The sequence below is a fragment of the Danio rerio genome, chromosome 10 (assembly GCF_052040795.2).
Source record: "Danio rerio strain M-AB ecotype USA chromosome 10, GRCz13ab, whole genome shotgun sequence".
Taxonomy (NCBI): Eukaryota; Metazoa; Chordata; class Actinopteri; order Cypriniformes; family Danionidae; genus Danio; species Danio rerio.
Window position 1 is genome coordinate 11,592,616 of NC_141030.1, and position 19,379 is coordinate 11,611,994.

Sequence of the window (19,379 nt, forward strand, 5' to 3'; positions counted from 1 at the left end):
CGAATATGCCACAGGCTTTTCAAGAGGAAATAGGTAAGAAGGATCTTTGAAATACACAGACCCCATATAAACTCAGTGCATGGAATGATTTGTGCAATAATACGAGATGTCCTAACATTATGCAGTTTTTAATCATTCTCTTTGCTGAATAATTCTGTTTTGTTGGAAATAGTCATCATGTTTAAAATAGAGCTAATTAATATTTTATAATGTTTAATAGATTTAACTAAAGGAATAGTTCAGCCCGGTGAAATTAAAAATAAAGCATATGACAGAAATCTTGCTTGAAATATCATTTTTATGGAGATTTATGAATATTTGGTCCATTAATATTTTAATAGTTCCAAATGATGAATTTGAGAAGAACAATTGCTATAAGCAGCAAGCAAGCATTAAACTGATGAAATTTGACAATGAAGACTTTTATAACGTTCAAATATTTTTTTAATAAATGCTGAAATTATCAGGTAGCACTAAATACTTTATTAATTTAGTTGAAAAATATCTAAATATATTTTCACCAAATGAATTATTATTATTAATTTTATTTTTTATGTATTTTTTCCTCTTTTTATTGAATGTTTATCAGTGTGGTACAAAAACATTCTGACTCTTGTCATTATTGTACTTATAATAAAAAAACAAAATAGAATTTAATGGGTTCTGTAAAAGAATAAAAGTAGACTAACAGTAAAAATAAAATGACTTCAGCTTACATTGTTGTTGTTGTTTTTCAGTGTAGACCAATATGTTCATTAAAAATAAATTATTAACAGATAACTAAAATAAAATTCACCCAAAATGACTAAAAACATATACACTTACTGGCCACTTTATTAGGTACACCTGTCCAACTGCTCATTAAGGCAAATTTCTAATCAGCCAATTACATGGCAGCAACTCAATGCATTTAGGCATGTAGACATGATCAAGACGATCTGCTGCAGTTCAAACCGAGCATCAGAATGGGCAAGAAATGTGATTTAAGTGACTTTGAATGTGGCATGGTTTTTGGTGCCAGACAGGCTGGTCTGAGTATTTCAGAAACTGCTGATCTACTGGGATTTTCAGGCACAACCATCTCTAGGGTTTACAGAGAATGGTCAGAAAAAGAATATATCCAGTAAGCGGCAGTTCTGCCGAAAATGCCCTGTTGATGTCAGAGGTAAGAGGAAAATGGCCAGACTGGTTCCAGCTGATAAAAAGACAACAGTAACTCAAATAACCATTGTTACAACCGAGGTATGCAGAAGAGCATCTCTGAACACACAACATGTTCAACCTTGAGGTAGATGGGATGCAACAGCAGAAGACCACACCGGGCACCACTCCTGTCAGCTAAGAAAAGTAAACTGCGGCTACAATTTGCACAGGCTCACCAAAATTGAGCAATGGAAGATTGGAAAAACAGTGTCTGGTCTGATGAGTCTCGATTTCTGCTGCAACATTTAGATGGTAGGGTCAGAATTTGGCATCAACAATATGAAAGCATAGATCCAACATGCCTTGTATCAACGGTTCAGGCTGGTAGTGGTGGTGTAATGATGTAAGGATATTTTCTTGACACACTTTGGGCCCATTAGTACCAATTGAGCATCATGTCAACGCCACAGCCTACCCGAGTATTGTTGCTGACCATGTCGATCCCTTTTTGACCACAGTGCACCCATCTTCTGATGGCTACTTCCAGCATGTCATAAAGCACGAATCATCTCAAACGGGTTTCTTAAACATGACAATGAGTTTACTGTATTCAATTGGCCTCCACAGTCACCAGGTCTCAATCCAATAGAGCACCTTCAGGATGTGGTGGAAGGGGAGATTTCATCATGGATGTGCAGCTGACAAATCTGCAGCAACTGCATAATGCTATCATGTCAATATGGACCAAAATCGCTGAAGAATATTTCCAGTATCTTGTTTAATCTATGTCATGAAGGATTAAAGCAATTCTGAAGGCAAAAGGGGGTCCAACCCAGTACTAGTAAGGTGTATATAATAAAGTGGCTAGTGAGTGTTTAAATAATATGATAAAAACTATGAAATTGAAAACTAACAATAAAAAGATTTTTGTCTTTAAATAAATAAAACAACAGTATACTTTTGTCCTTATGTCAATTTGAATGAAAATTTGTATTTCTGAACAATATATTTGACGCTGACCTAATTAAAATGCTTCAATATTTCAATTAATCCCATTCCATGTTACAATAAGAATAAATTTAGTTTTCAGTTTGCCTAAAAAGTATTGTCATCACACTAAACAAACAACTCCCAAAAAAGTAGGCAAACATTAAACGTATGTTTGTGCATCAAACAAAGACGACGCAGCATAAGGAAGTTGTTCAGCAAATCTGCAGCATTATCCGCTTGTAGAAAACATTCGTTTTGGGTTACATTTGTCTCTGCGTCACCCAAGAGACTAGAGAAGAATCTCTTCCTCGCTGTCACAGTTAATTCAGTGATGCTCAGTGAAATCCCGCTCCTGTAAAACTGTTGCTAGGACACCACAGAATTCACAGAATGCTGTTCACTTGACTTCCCGTCAACAATTCTCAAATCTGACATTCCAGGAATGCCATCCACAACGTTTACACCTTTACGCCTGTTGCTTCATCACTATTCTCTCCACTCAAAAAAACACTGAAATTTACCATTTACCAGAGTTCTCCTCAGTTTGATGTAAGATTATTTTAGTAAATGAAAGACTAAATCTGAAATGTTAGCTGATTTTTTTTTTTCAATTAAATGGTCACCAAAACACTAACTGAAATAAAAGAATGATTAAAAAATTAAATAATTGGTCTCAGAATTTATAAGCACTCATTCTGTGGTGGCAAATCTGATCTGAAGTACCCGTTGAGGGAATTTACAGCCAAACACATTAGTGCACGATTATATGCAATAATAACTATATAGACACAAAACATGTTCAAAACTTTCTTCGTTTATCAAAAAAATGTATCTAGGTATGTTTAACTATACATTTAATATATATATATATATATATATATATATATATATATATATATATATATATATATATATATATATAACAATGAATCACTGACTTCTGCTGTCTTCAATTGTTTTAAAAACACAAATTTCTTTACAATTTAAAACTCAATTTAAATGTCACTTTAAGCTGTTTAGAAGAGTCTTGAAAAAGATCTAGTCAACTATTATTTACTGTCATCATGGCAAAGATAAAATAAATCGGTTATTAGAAATTAGTTAATAAAACTATTAATTTAAGAAATGTGTTGAAAAAAACTCCTCCCTGTTAAACAGAAATTGGGAGGAAAAAATAAACAGCAAGGCTAATAAATCAGCGAGGCTAATAAATCTCACTTCAACTTTATATATAATTAAGACAATTTTTCATCATAATTTTGGTACATTTGTATGGTTTTGGATTCAGTGTCTGTTTAAACAATTATTTCCTTTTATCACTGAGAGGTTTGCACAAGAGTTAATGTAAGCTGTGCAAACATTAAAGTTTGCTGTTGTTGACACTAGACGTGTTGGTTAACTCTGCTAAAGTAGAATTACTAAAACTAAAACTGGAACTAAACATATAAAAACTAAATAACTAAAAAACTAAAACTAAAAAAACATTAATGAAACCAACTAAAACTAAACTGAAATTAACAGCAAATGTAAAAATACTATTAAAATAAAACAACAAATTTAAAAATGAAAAACCTTAGTACCCTTGGTTTGATGAAGGCTACACACTAACACACACCCAACACCCAAACCCTAGCCAAACATGTCTGATCAGCTTTAACTCATGGTTCTGGGCTGTAGTCAACTTTGCCTGGGGCAAAAGAGAAAGAGAGAAAGACAGAGAGAGAGAGAAAGAGAGAGAAATGATAGAAAGAGAGAGTATGTCAGGTTTGACAGAGCAGAAATGCTTTGGTATTGTTCTGGCAGAGTGGTCCCAGTAGACGGCAATCAAGTGTGCATGTGTTTGCCAAGGTGGAACGACTCGGAGCCTTTGGGCACTCATATGCTTGATGTGCTGGAACACAAGGCTTGCTTCACATGGGAAAAAGGATCCAGTTCTGCATGCTTTTCAGATAACAGGCTCTGATCTGGAAGTGTTTATATACTACAGCTCTAAAGGAAAGAGGAGTGACTACTGGACTAGTGTTGGGAAGTGACAACAATAATATAACATGCATGATAACTATTGTAGTAACACTGCATGACAACTATTTTGCTTTTTAATAACCGATGGACTTGTTGCAATTCGTATCACTGTGCTTACAAATGCTGATGAAGAGCTGAATATGATCATGTTATTTTGGTGTTGCTGTAAACCAATCACAACTGAGCTCTCCGACCAATCAGACCAGAGCCGACTCTCAGAAAGGAGGGGTTTAAAAAGACCAGCTCCTTGAACCAACATATTCAGATATTGTTTACACTCAGCATTAAGATTTTGGTCTTCGATTTTTAGTTACTATAAAATGTTAACATTAGTTTGATGAATGTTAGTGCATGTACAATATGAACTAAGAAATTTATATATTTCTAAAGAAAAAGGCTGTCAAAGATTTTAAGTTTTAAAAATGTAATATAATAGATTCATTGAATTGTTTAAACTGAATCTGTGAGCTTTAGAACTAGATCTGAATGAATCATGGAACTGCTTAAATTGAATCTGTGAACATGCAAACTACTAGAACTGAGTGAATCATTGAACTGTTTGAACTGAATCTGAAAGCATTCAAGCGACTAGATCTGAGTGAATCAGTGAACTGTTTGAACTTAATCTGTGGGCATCTGATCTACTAGAACTGAGTGAATCATTGAACTGTTTAAACTGAATCTAAAAGCAGGCAAACTACTAACTGAGTGAACCATTGACCTGTTTAAACTGAATCTGTGAGCATTCGAACTACAAGAACTGAGTGAATCATTGAACTGTTTAAACTGAATTTGTGAGCATTCAAACTACTAGAACTGAGTGAATCACTGAACGGTTTAAACTAATTCTGTGAGCATTCTAACTACTAGAACTGACTGAATCACTGAACTGTTTAAACTGAATCTGTAAGCATGCAAACTACTAGAGCTGAGTAAATCATTGAGCTGTTTAAACTGAATCTGTGAGCATCCGAATTAAGTTAACAGAGTGAATCATTGAACTGTTTGAAGATATGAATTTGTAGAATTGAATGAATCATTAAAAGGTTTGATATGTTTATACTGAATCTGTGTGTGGCTATGGAACGGAATCATGTTCTAACTGCTTCATGTAAATCAGTGGCTTGATTATTGTGAACAATGTCTTTAATAGAACAAATATTATTTCAGTAGACACCTTTTCATTTTATTTGATTGTGTTATTTTGTTATACATTTAATGAATATAATATTATATTTGTAAAAAAAAAAAAAATAAATAAATATATATATATATATATATATATATATATATATATATATATATATATATATATATATAATATACACACACACACACACACACACACACACACACACACATATATATATATATATATATATATATATATATATATATATACACACACACACACACACACACACACACACACACACATATATATATATATATATATATATACACACACACACACACACACACACACATATATATATATATATATACATATTGCCTCACACACATGTGGTACAGGGGCCTCATGTACGAAGACTTGCGTTGAAATCATACAAAAACATTGCGGACACAAAGCTGTAAATGTGCATACGCAGTAAAAAATTCAGATGTATGAAACAATGTGTACACGGAATCCCACGCATATTTTCTTTGTACATCCGAATTAACGTGAAACTGAGCGCACATGCACGAGCGCAAAACCCCTCCCTGCCTCCTCCCCTTATGAATATGCTAATGACTCTACCTTGGCAAAACCAAATGAAAAAGCAATGGCAAAACCAAGCTAAAAGAGAAACTTTGAACAGAATGTTAATTGGAGGTGCTCCTATTGGAGTCACCAGAGAAAAACGGTGTTATTTGCAAGTTTGTAGTTGGAATGAACTAGTTGAGTGATTTCCGCCCGTTTGATCGGCAGAGATAACAAAGCTGAAGAGGGAGGACATCAGCAGCGCGAGTGGTGTAGCTCGTAAAGTGCATGGCAACATGTTTTGACGCTAACATTTATGAACGCAATTCAAATCCATCGTTTGATGAACTCTTTCTTCTTTTTTTTCCCCAATACGCATCAGATTTTGCCTACTCTTCATCACGAGGAAGACAAGTAGGAATCATTAATAAGTGTGTGTATTATGTCAAGCGCATTTGAACATCACATATTATTTGCACATTTATTGAATGGAAATGTTTCCGATTCACGTATGCAAATTCGTCTTCAGATGGCGCCTTTATAGCACTGTGCGTGCAGTAGACCGCTCTGATTACATTGGGAAAACCGGCGATCTCTGCAAGTTGCGCTTTAATGTTTGGCAGGTCAACTGCATGGTATGGAAACCTTATATACCTGCTAGAAATGCTGATGATCTCGTCCCATACAGCTGCCATTGCAAAGATACTTTGTAGTGTGCAATTGCACACAATTGCCTCTAGGAGTCGCCAATGGAAATAAAACAAAACACACAAGAATATAATAGACAATAAGATAGACACAAGAATATAATATAACATAATATAATATAATATAATATAATATAATATAATATAATATAATATAATATAATATAATATAATATAATATAATATAATATAATATAAAGGTGCTTTTAATAAAAAAATAAACTTCTAACTTCTCAATCAGGAGCAAAAAAAATCTTACATTTGAAAAAAAAAATCATCATATTTATCATAATTGATAATTAATAATTAATTACTGATGTGATTTTCATTTTTCTGAAAAATTATGTTAGTTGTTTGTTTAAAACAACTTACTCAACTACTTATTTAAAATGAGCTGAGATAACACAATTCTTGTTTTTTTTTTTAGACAACTTAACTTTTTTGTGTTCAGTTCACTTCAATTTGTAAAATTTAATAAATTAACTTAATTCCTTGATGTTGTCCAAAAACAAATCGATTGTTTAGTACGTAGCACATTTTACAGATTACTTTCAATTATGAACAGCATGTAGCTTGGTCTCAAAGTAACTTTCCCAGCGCTGCAAACAACTAGCATTTAATTTTAGCTGCTATTTCATAATGACAGAAAGCTTCCTGCCCATAACTTCTAATTATACACGTTTTTAGCAAAAGCGGTCAGGCAAGAGTGAAGATGCCCGTTAGCATGATTGTTACCATCCAGTTAATGACCATATACATGGAGCTCAGAGACTATGAACACCACTAAACATCAGTTTATCAGTGTTAAAACAGGGTCTGTGTGCTGACCTTGATGTATACAGTAAGCTAGCTTTGACTGGACTGTTAGTACACAGACTCAGGGTTAGCTTTGTTATGACTTTCTTAGTTTTGCGTAGCAACAAGCATGTGAAGGCCATTTTGTGTCAAGAAACCCAAACAGCGATACAGCCGACTCCACAACAGAGAGACAAACCCCTGAGGTCAAATTCAATTCAAGGTAGAAGTTAATTTGACTGTATGTTAAATGCTAACAAAAACTAGGCACTTCAGAGTAGTGGTTGACAGATGCAGGTTTTTATTGACTGACTCTGCAGATTTAAGTTAGTTAAAGGCTGATTTCAGAGCCTGATGAAACTGGTTCATCAGGTTTTGATGGTTTTTAATCACATGGAAGTTCATACCTGTTCCTCATTTTGATGAGTTGTAGACAACATAGTAGGAATTTATTAAATTGACATTAACCCTTACATAGACATTAAAACACAGGTACACAAATATGGATGTCAAAATATCTTTTTTTTTTAATCTTTTTATCTATTTTACTCACATATTTTTTGACCAGCATATGTCATGCTAATACCTGAAATATATTGTTTTAATTTAGAGAATTTTATCTTGTGAAAGTTTAGTTTGTCCCTTTTGTTGTTTTGTGTTTTAATGTAAATGAACCTATCATTTTCCACATAAAAATAATAATTTCTTACATTTATATAGTGCTTTCCTAGACATTCAAAGTACGTTACACATTTTTACACATCCACTACAAGTGCATAACATCCACATCCAGCCATGCTGCACCAGCTCGCATACACCAGCTGATTGGTGGAGAGGAGTGATGAAGCTAATTATGATATGGAGGTAGTTAGGTGGCGATGATGGATAGAGGCCAGTGGGCAAATTTAGGTAAAACCCCCACTCTTTTTTTTTTGCAGAGTATTCTGGGATATTTAACGACCACAGAGAGTCAGGACCTCAGTTTAACATCTCATCGAAAGATAGTGCTCACTGAGCAGTATAGAGTCCCCTTCACTATACTGCGTTAGAACCCACACAGACCGAAGGTTTAGGGCACCTTCTGGTCTCACAAATACCACTTACGGCAGCAACCTAGCTTTCCCATGTGGTCTTCCATCCAGGTACAGAACAGGCGAAGTCCTGCTTTGCTTCAGTGGGTGACCATGTAAGAGTTGCAGAGAGCTAGCTGTCTGTATGTGCTAAATGCTAAGAAGATTTTTTTTCTGGATAAGTTAGCTATTATAGACATTCATTTAAATGAATTATTTCTTTGTGTCACATAAGAAAAAACTACCACACTTTATTTCTCAGTATATACATTTGAAGTCAGAATTATTAACCCCCTAAATTATCAGCCCTGAATTATCAGTTGAAGTCTGAACTATTAACCCCCTGAATTATTTTTCCCCAATTTCTGTTTTACGTCATGTTTTTTTTACTGGAAATAATATTTGAAAGATTGAACCAGAATTTGGTAAAAACTCAAACAATACAAACATAAAAAAAACTAAACAAAAAAATCTGAAAAATTATTTATGTTTAATAACAATGGAATGAAATAAGGAAAAAGCACTGAACTACTGAAATGTGTTTAATACTTTATACAAAAGGCTTTTTTAATGGCAGCTTAAAATGCCTCTCTATTGGATTCAAGTCAGGTGTTTGGCTGGCCTATTCTACAGCTTGATTTTCTTTCTCTGAAAGCATTTGAGAGTTTCCTTGGCTCTGTTTCGGATCATTGTCTTGCTGAAATGTCCACCCTGGTTTCATCTTTATCATCTTGCTAATGTAAATTATAATAATCATTTACAATGATGAAGGGCAGAGGGTTGCTGAAGAACTATGAAGAGTTTTCAGCTGCTGTCAAGGCTTTAACTGCCTTTTTACATCTCCCTTTCTTCATTGGTTCAATACTTTTCCCTTGTGTCCTTTTATTTAATTATGCATAAATTCATTTGTAAAATAATTAGAATTGTTTTCTTTGCATATATGGATTTCCTTTGTTGCAACATCCAGGGAAAAATTCAAGTCAATGGCACCTTTAGAAATATGTCAAAACAGTAAAACACATTAAAAAAAATTTTTTTTAAGCCTTTGCCAACGAAATGTAAGCCTGATACTTTCATTTCGTACTTATTTTACAATCAAAATATGCTTTTGGTACAGCACTATGCCTAGACTTTGTAGATGTGCAAACCTTGATCATCAAGAGCAAAACTAGCTTCTTTGTTCCCTTTTGCATTATTTTCAGCACAATACGCATCCACAAAACGTCAACAGTTGACCACATTAAAAGGAATCGTTTTGCAATTATTACACCGGATCACTAAAATTCCAAGCGTTCACTGCGGAGCTTTCATGAAACGCTGAAAATATCAAAATATAGAAGCTGTCTGGAGGCTATCCCTGGCCATTCCACATTAAACTCTGAAAATAATAGAGACACTGTTTCCTTTTCCGAAGCACAACAACATATTAAAGATTATTGTTTACCAGGCAGAGGATGAATGCGCGAGAGAGAAAATAAAAGACAGCGAGGGGTAAGAGACGATGGGGAGCAGATGATGGGGTCATTTCGTTCTGCCCTCCATTTTATCTCCATTCAGATGCTCAAATAACAGCTAACACACTCGCCAACCATATCCCCACCATACACAACATCACAGTTTGTTTACTGTGCTATTTAAAAGAAATATTGATTTTTTTCATATTTGTTCTTGTATTAGTCAATGTCTGTCTCTATAATGCTGATTGAAGTCAATAGATCTAATAATAATTACTATGTTTTTAGACATGCAATGACACTGGTTATCAATATTTAGCAAAAATCTATGAAAAAAAAGAAAATCAATATATGATTAAAAATGCTTCCATAACAAACAATTGTTTATTAATTAAATACATAATGTCATAATGAAATACATGATAAACCAAATAAAATTCTTTAAAATAAAAATAGTTAAACAATAATAATAAAAATGTCTGTTGACTTCATGAAAATGTCAAATTGACCTTTGAATCCATTTTCGGTAAAAAATATTTGTTGATACAATAATGAACTAACTTATTTTTACTTCAATGCCGATAACTTAACCGATTAAATATCGGTTAAAAATACTAATGGCCAATTTTTTATAATTAGTTTCAGTGTAGCTTTTTCCAACATATACTCTAAATCTCAAAGCCTAACAAAAATTACATTGAGATTACTCCATGTATAAATGTAACTATTTTATGTATTGACAAAAAAATGGCAAATTTCTATAAATTCATACAATTTCATTTATATGAAAACGAACAACATTAAAAGAAATGTGCACACCCAAACCACACTTCTAACCCTATGCCTCATGGTGAGATGAGCAAGTAGTATCAAAATATACAAAACAGATCATACAAATCAATACGAATTAGCCACTAAATCAAAATGTTACAAATTGCTATAAGTTTGAAACTTGCTAATAAGCTGAACTCAACCTATCAGAAAAAGCTACTTCTATTTACTTCCACATCATCGGTTACACTGGCAGAAAATGGTGAATTTAAAGAAAGATTATCAAAACACATCTAAGATGAATTCCAAACATAGATATTTATGGAGAAATATTATTGGTCAAAGCTCAAATAATAATGCAAATGACAAATATCGAAAAATCAATAACTTTGCTAGAATCGGTTAAGAAAGAGTACTGGACATTTATTTTTTAACGGTAGTTTTGATGCAGCTTAATCCAACATATGCTGTAAATCTCTAAACATAAAAATTACATTGAGATAACTTCATGTAAAAATGTAACTATTTTTTACGCATTGTCAGAAAAGTGTCTAATTCATACAAATTCATAAAATTTCATATAAACAAATTCATATGAAAACATACAATAATTAAAAGCAATGCATACACCCGAACCCCACTCCTAACCCTGCGTCTCATAGTGGGATGAGCAAATAATATCAAAATGGCCAAAACAAATCATACAAATACATTTCCACACCATTGGTTACACAAGCAGCAAAGGAGAGTTTAATGAAAGTTTATCAAAGCACATGTAACATGAATGTGCAAACACAGGTGTTTATGGAAATATATCAATGGTTATTGTTGAAATAATTGTGCAAGTGACAAATATCGGTGTGAGTTACAAATATCTGTACCAATAAATTAAAATTGGATAAGAAATACTACTGGACATTATTTTTAGACATTAGTTTTGGTGCAGCTTAATCTAACATAACATGCTCAAAACATGACAAAAATTACATTGAGATGTATAAATGTATATGTATAAATGTAACTATTTTACAAATTGTCGGAAAAGTGGCTAATTTGTACAAATTCATATGAAAACATGATTTTTAATGGAATATGTACACCAGAACCCCATTAACCCTACACCTTATGGTGGGATGAGCAAATACTATTAAAATATACAAAACAGATCATACAAATCCTTACAAATTAGCCATAAAATCAAAAAGTTATGAATTGCAACTAGCTCATAAGCTGAACTCGACCAATCAGAATAAAGCTACCTTTTCCAACATCCACACCATAGCAGGCAGAAAAGGAGATTTTAATAAAATTACCAAAACACATGTAACATGAATGTCCAAACACAGATGTTTATGAAAAATATTATTGTTAAAGTTCAAATAGTTGTGCAAGTGACAAATATTGATACCGTAACCTTAATTAAATTTGGTTAAGAAATACTACTGACCTATTTTCTTTTTTTATTTATGGTACAGCTTAATCCAACATATAATGTGAATCTCAAAATATGATAAAAATGACATTAAGGGTTATTCCATGTAAAAATGAATTAACTATTTTACATAATGTCAGAAAAGTGGCTAATTTGCAATAATTCATACCGTAAATCTCAAAACATACCAAAATTTACATTGAGGTTATTCCACGTATAAATGTGACTATTTTACTATTGACAGAAAAGTGGCTAATTTGTACAAAAAAAAAATCATTCAAACACAGAAGCTTCTGGAAAAAAAATTGTCAAAGTTCAAATAATTGTACAAGTGACAAATATCGGTGTGAATTGCAAATATTGGTACAGATAACTTTCTTATAATTAGTTAATAAACACTACTGAAGCTTGCACCAAATCATACAATTTCATTCACATGAAAACGTACACCTGAATCTCACCCCAAACCTACACCCCATGGTGGGATGAGCAAATCGTATTAAAAATGTACAAAACAGATCGTACAAAATAATTTGAATTTAGCCACTAAATCAAAAAGTTACCTGCTATGAGCTTGAGATTAGGTAAGAAGCTTATTTTATACTGCACTTGATCTATCAGAATAAAGCAGCTACTTTTTCCCACTTCCACACTATTGGTTCACCATAGCAGAAAATGAGAGTTTAATGAAAGATCATCAAAACATTACATTCAGTTGACATGTAAGATGAATTCCAACACACAGAGGTTTATGAAAACCAAAATGGGTCTGATTTCATGTGGGCTTTAAATCTGTGACTAAAAGTAATATTGCATGAATAATTCAACCAAACGGCCCAGTCATGTCATCTCTTATTGTCTGAAAATGTCTAGACTGTAAATGGACGTGATATGGAGGAACAGACGGTACCTGTGGTGGATGGAGTGGAACTGCTCATGGTAGTACAGCAACACGAGGAGGCGGAAACAGGAGGCTCTCCAAAAGCCCACTGAAACACACAAGCACAACAGACTCAGTCAAAATGACAAGTCTAAACAACCACCCAAAACTCTTAGCAAGCATACAACAGAAGCTATTTGGTAGCTATTATATGAAGACACACACAAACACACATTCATTAAAAAAAAAAAAAAGACGTTTGCTGTTTGTTCAAACAACTTATTTAAAATTACCTAAAATAACACAATTCTTGAGGTTTTTTTGGGGACAACTTAATTGTTTTATGTTCGATCTACTTAAAACTGTAAAAACAAATGGGCAAACTCAATTCCTTCAATGGAACCCAGCATTTTTACTGTGTATATACATATGTAGTACAGCAATCCTATCTATATATGTAAACCCCTCTGTGAAACCCAGCTAAAGTAGCATAATCTATTTTTCTCTAGAAAAAAAGCCTCAAAATTGTATAAAAAAACATGGAATTTCAGTTGATTGCAGTAAAATGATAGATTAAATATCAAGGTTTTTAAATACGTTACTAGCATTTATAACATGATAAACACTACATTCAACTATTTTGAACAAAGAAAAAATATATATCAAAGATTTGCTACCTAAAAACTGATTTTAATTGTCTCTGAGTTTACTTCCAGTACAGAAACACCTTCTAATTCTCATATTATTCCGCTAATACATTTATTTTCTACCACAAACAGACTAACAAATGTATTCCCTATTGCCCACAAGCACGAATGTCAGGTCAGTCATTATTTTCATTAAAAATCCTGTCATCATTTATATTCCAAGCTCATATGATTTCTTTTTTTTTTTTCAGAACACAAATTTGACATATTTTTCTGTTCAAGTCTTCTAAAAGGACACGATGATTCCAAATCATCGACAGATTTGCAAAAACAAAGCTAAAAAGTTGTCAAACTACCAGTAGGAGACATACTCTTTCTTCTCTGTATGCACCAGACACTTTCTACTAAATGAAACACTATTTTTTTCTGAAAAGTTGAATTCTGAGTGAGCTTTACATGGGTGAGTGGGATTAACAAACCACCTGAAGGAGGCAGTCTTTCCTCTCTATATGCACCAGACACTTTCCTACAAAAACTATTAAAAGGACTCAATAATTCCCCCACCACTACTACTAATACTACTGCTGCTACCACTAATTAACTTATAAATAACCTTAGATAAGATTCGTCATGCCATCAATATATTACTGGTCTCTGCTTATTTAAAGTGCTTCATTTATCCTCATTTGTAAGTCACTTTGGATATAAGCATCTGCTAAATTAATAAATGTAAATTTTATATCGCACGTACAAGAGTAAATCTCAGATCTCATGCATGAGCATCTGTGATCAAATATGTATGCTGTATACGCCCACAATCAAAATGAATCAAAAGCTCAATTAAATCTGTTCATGATATGAAAATAACAATCTCTCATCTAAAACCGACTTTTCAAGTTTGTAAAAATAATAATCATAATCATAATCATAATAATATTTTGTCTTAAAGTCTTGAATCATCAAGAGTTTTGGCAGAGAAGACTTTCAATAGATAAACATAAATAGCTCAAATTTCAATAAAAATGTTCCAATTTCTGTTCTGACAAAAAATCTTATAGGTTTTGCTTCAACATGAGGGTAAGCAATGACAGATATTTAATTTCAGGGGTGAACTGACCCTTTAATAAAACAGACAAACATGATGAAAACACAAAAGCAATGAAAAGCCCCTGTGCCACATTTAAGGACTGTTTTCAGACCAGCAGGGAAATTTCAGCGGCTCATCAATTCCTTGAGGATGAAGTCTAACAAGCACACAAATGCATCCATTAGCAGCAAATTGTTTGTGAGGTGGGAAGATCAAGAATACAATCTATTCAGCTAAAAGATGGCTGGCACATGAGATTGCCACGCTCTGGAGGAAATGTCGCCATTTGTGTAGTATTTCCTGAGCAAAGAGGCACTTGTTGTAGCTCAGGGAATACTGCTGTAAATGTCCTTTTGCTCGTCACTTGCTAATTTTAGAGTTTTTTTGTGACCAAATTGTGTTAAGTGATAAACAATGAGCAGAATTGAAAATAATAATAAACAAATATTTGGGTAATTCAAACGTTATTTTAGTGTTTCTGTGTTCAGTTTTCATTTAAAAATTTTGTTTGTTTTTAAAATTTCTATAAAGCAGTTTCGTTTTAGTCATTTTTGTACTTTATCTTAAATATATTTTAATTAATTGGCTTTTTATTGTCATTGAATGCAAACAATGAAATTCTTAAAACTTCTTAAATCTTTAAATCTTTTTAAAGCTTTTTAATTTTTAAATCTCTGTGTTGTAAAATACAAAATATACAAATATAATAAAATGCAACAAATGCAAGACTAGAGATTATTTTAAATTACACTTAAAGCATATTTCTATTTATCTCATTTCTGTTCATCTAGAAATGATTAAAATAATTCAAGTTTTACTCAAATAACGACATTGTTTTAAACAAATGCAAACGCCTGTCTATAATTACTTATGCTTTATGAAACCATTTTGAAGCTTAAAACCTTTATTGATAATTTTTTTAGTATTTGGTGGAAAAACTGCACTGAGCTCTTTTAACAGTTTGCTACAACCAAATGTTAAGCAAATAAAACAAATATAGTTTTTTTTTTTTAAGCTTTATCAAACTGAATATTTCCTCTGTTTACTTACACTTACACTTCTAAACTTTTATTAACTTATTTTCTTCTGTTAAACAATATATCTTAAAAATGTTAGAAAAAGCGGACATTGATATCCCCAGTAGAAACAAAATAACATGGAAGTCAATGTTCAGAATTTACTTAAATTTACTAAACTTGCCTGAACCAGCAGACACAGGTCACAATTAGGTAAAAGCCACCTCATAAACTTCTTACAAACCTATTACAAACCCTAAATTAAAAACGTTATCTATTAAATGAAATAAGCAAAAGATCTAAAAATATTCATCCAATAAATGTGTTTAGTACATGTTTTTTTCAATCCAATGTCTAACATGACAAAATTAACGTTTCGGTAAAGTTAGTTAGGGCCAAATTAATTTGATTGTAAAGACCCAACCATAACACCAAGTATTAGTTGGCATGGGCATCTAAAAAACCCCAACTCAAACTACTAATTAATTCACCAAAACCTATACTTATAAAAGTGACAATTATTTTGTGGAGAACTTGGTTAGTCAAGATATTAACAGACTTTAAACTACCACTTATTGTACATGTAATTAGCTACTATACAATTCGTATAGACACTTGTTAATCTTTTAAAAAGGCCCACAGCTAAACCATTGCACACTGAAGCACTGGAAACATTTTTTAAAAGAGAGTTACAAGCTAGTGAGGTCTCATTTATTAAATGCTCAATAGTTTGACCCACCAAAATGTTTTTAAAAATGTGCTATAGCAGGATTCCAGAATTAAAAACTTAAGAATAACTAAAAAATATTTTTTTGTAATTATCTGTTTGAGCTCTGACATCATCTAATTTGTGTTTGTTGAATTCATCTGTTTGCATTCACGCAACAATTAAAAAATTTTTTTTAGAATAAATATAAAAAAACTACATTTCCCATAATGCTATACAAATACTTCACCATTAAGAGAGCTGCATTGAGCGAATAGTGACAAAAAAAATTACAAACAACATAATATTTAAACATTTGTAAATGCACATTTACCAAATTAAAATATATATTTAGAAATGCTTTATGGTATTGTAGTTCTTTACCTCAGTAAGGCTGCAAGTACACAGTTTTGTACATTTTGTTTCATATACTTATTTGATTCATATCAAAGTTTTTAAATGTTGCAATTCACTTCATAGCTGTTTTTTTTTTACTTCATGACTTACAATATTTCAACAAAGATTGTTTTCAAATCCCTACAGAAAAAACAAAGTGTAAAATTGAACCATACTATTAAAAAAATCACACACATAGTCTACATTGCTATTGCAGTAAGAAGCCCCTGTAAACATCATATGCCGACTTCAGAGAAAAAGAAATAGAAAAAAAATTAAATAAATCACAAAAGGTCAGGCCTGGTAGGTAGAGCACATTGTGTATGTGAAAGCCTTTAGTAAGAATCCATGTTTGGTCATTCCCCGATCCAATTCATCTCACCCACCCAATGTTTCCTGTCTGCTTTCTCACAGCCTGAATCAATAAATCCCAAAATAAACCAAAAAAATAAATGACAGACATGTGACCTCTGTAACAAATGGCCAACAGGTATCTGGCCAGCCAGACACCAATATAAAACGCCTACACCCTCATTCATATACAAGTGAGAAATATAAACCGAACACCAATCAACATCTAGCGTCAATGTAAATGAGCCCAAGCGGTTTAATAATGAGTTCGTGCACAGGGTCATGCATGACACGCGCAGCAGGTCTGAATTAAGCACACCGCTTGTGTTATTCAACTCAGCCAGGTGTTGTTGGAAGGGAAAGTTCGCTTCAGAGGAGGAGCTTCCGCCTTGCTGTCTCCCCATTGGTGCGTTATTGTCACCTCAGCCAACCAAGAAAGAACACAGTGCTTATCTTTGCTTGATGAAATTCAAATGAGGCCAGGCTGAGTATGAATATGCAAAAAAAAGGGGACAAAAACGATAGAATCTCTTTACCCTTTACAGCTAAGCCCTTTTCTGATGCCTGTGACATTTTGTGTGCTGAGATGGACTGAGGGTGATGAAATACGACACTGATGCTCAGCGCCCGTATGATAATCGCCATTTCTCTGAACACCAGGGCAGGTCATACGGACTGGTCTGCTCACGTCAGCACCAGCCACAAGATTCTGCGTTCCATTTTGCCATCGTTATAGTTGAGTGTCTTTTATTATTCCAGGGCAGAGATGGAAAGAAAGGTCTGATTGCAATTATATGCTTTCATTGGCATTCTCCTATCAGCTTCAAAACGTGTAGGAAAACTGGAGCGGTGCACATTATAGACATGGATGGTTTTGACTTTAATACCTTCAATAAAGTGGCAAGTTCTTAGATTTTCCGAATATTTGAGATAATTTTCAAATAATTATTCGGATTGACATGATATACGGTTAGAATTATTATTATTATTCCTCCTAATTAATAGTCCCCCTGTATATTTTTCACCCTAATTTCTGTTTAACTGATAAAACTGACATAACAGTTTTAATAACTCATTTCTAATCACTGAATTATTTTATCTTTGCCATGATGATAGTACATAATATTTTATTAGATCTTTTTCAAGATACTAGTACTAAGCTTAAAGTGCCATTAAAAGGCTTAAAAGTCCCGTGAAATGTCCATTTTTATTCGATGTTTGACGTAATCTCAACTGAAAGACGAAGACAGGTAGTTCATCCCCTTTAAAAAAAAAACAGCCAATATTGTTTTGTTTTATCACAGCTCAGCCAATAAAAGTGGTTGAGCTCGAGTGCATCAAATGAAAAGCAATCGAAAAGCGTCTTGAAGGGGGCGGGGCACGTCAAATACTAGAGAGAATTTGATTGGTTATGATGTGTTGAGAAACTGAAGCATGGGTTGACGTGAACAAAACTGTTAATCTATTTAGGCAGAAGCTACAAGTTTGATATGTTCTAAACGCAAATTTTGTCACTGTTTTAGAGCACATACCATATAGGTATTTTAAAAATCGAACAATACTTACATCTAAAAATCTTGCTTGATTCAGAAGATTATTGGTAAACCTTTTGCCCTATCTCCAGTTATTTATCTTCTGAATTGTAAAACTGCTCTAAATTTTAGTCATGGACTAGAATCTGTGTTACACTTTTGTACATATCTAGCAAGAAAATGTATGTTGTGGTCTTCTCAATCCCTCGGTCAATATGTGAATAAATCAGATTGCCATTTTCTTAACCATAGAAAAGCTGACTTATGACTTATGACATATTTCTGAATCCTTTATGGGAGTTTTTGGACAATGTCTCTTAAAAGACTTTTATTTTTTGTTAATTTTCCCCTTCACAAAAGACTTGAAATACTTGACGGTGGACGATTGTATAATAGATGGCTATATTGTGGTATATGATGACATGAGACAACTATACCACTGTTCTGTCTTTCCTTAAATAAATAAAATCTGTAAATCTTTAAACAAATGTTAGAAGAAAACAAAAAACAAAAACAAAACTTTATTTTAATTTCATGGGATCTTTAACTAGCTTAATTAGGTAAATTAGGGTAATCATAGGCAAGTAATTAAATAAGAGTGGTTTGTAGAAGGTGACGCGGCGGCCCAGTAGGTAGTGCTGTCGACTCACAGCAAGAAGGTCGCTGGTTCAAGCCTCA

General features: G+C 32.9%; 1 protein-coding gene across 3 annotated transcripts in view; it reads right to left on the minus strand.

Moving 5' to 3' along the window:
• Positions 1 to 19,379, minus strand: part of ptbp3 (polypyrimidine tract binding protein 3) — a 120,256-nt gene that overhangs the window by 48,548 nt on the left and 52,329 nt on the right. For 2 of the 3 annotated variants that reach the window (XM_087270242.1, XM_087270243.1), the window contains exon 2: positions 12,997 to 13,075. The exons of the other annotated variant lie outside the window; for it this stretch is intronic. In XM_087270242.1, the coding sequence (XP_087126368.1) occupies positions 12,997 to 13,024 (28 nt within the window). In that variant the 5' untranslated portion in view covers positions 13,025 to 13,075. The remainder of the gene's footprint in view (positions 1 to 12,996; positions 13,076 to 19,379) is intronic. 3 annotated transcript variants of the gene reach the window in all.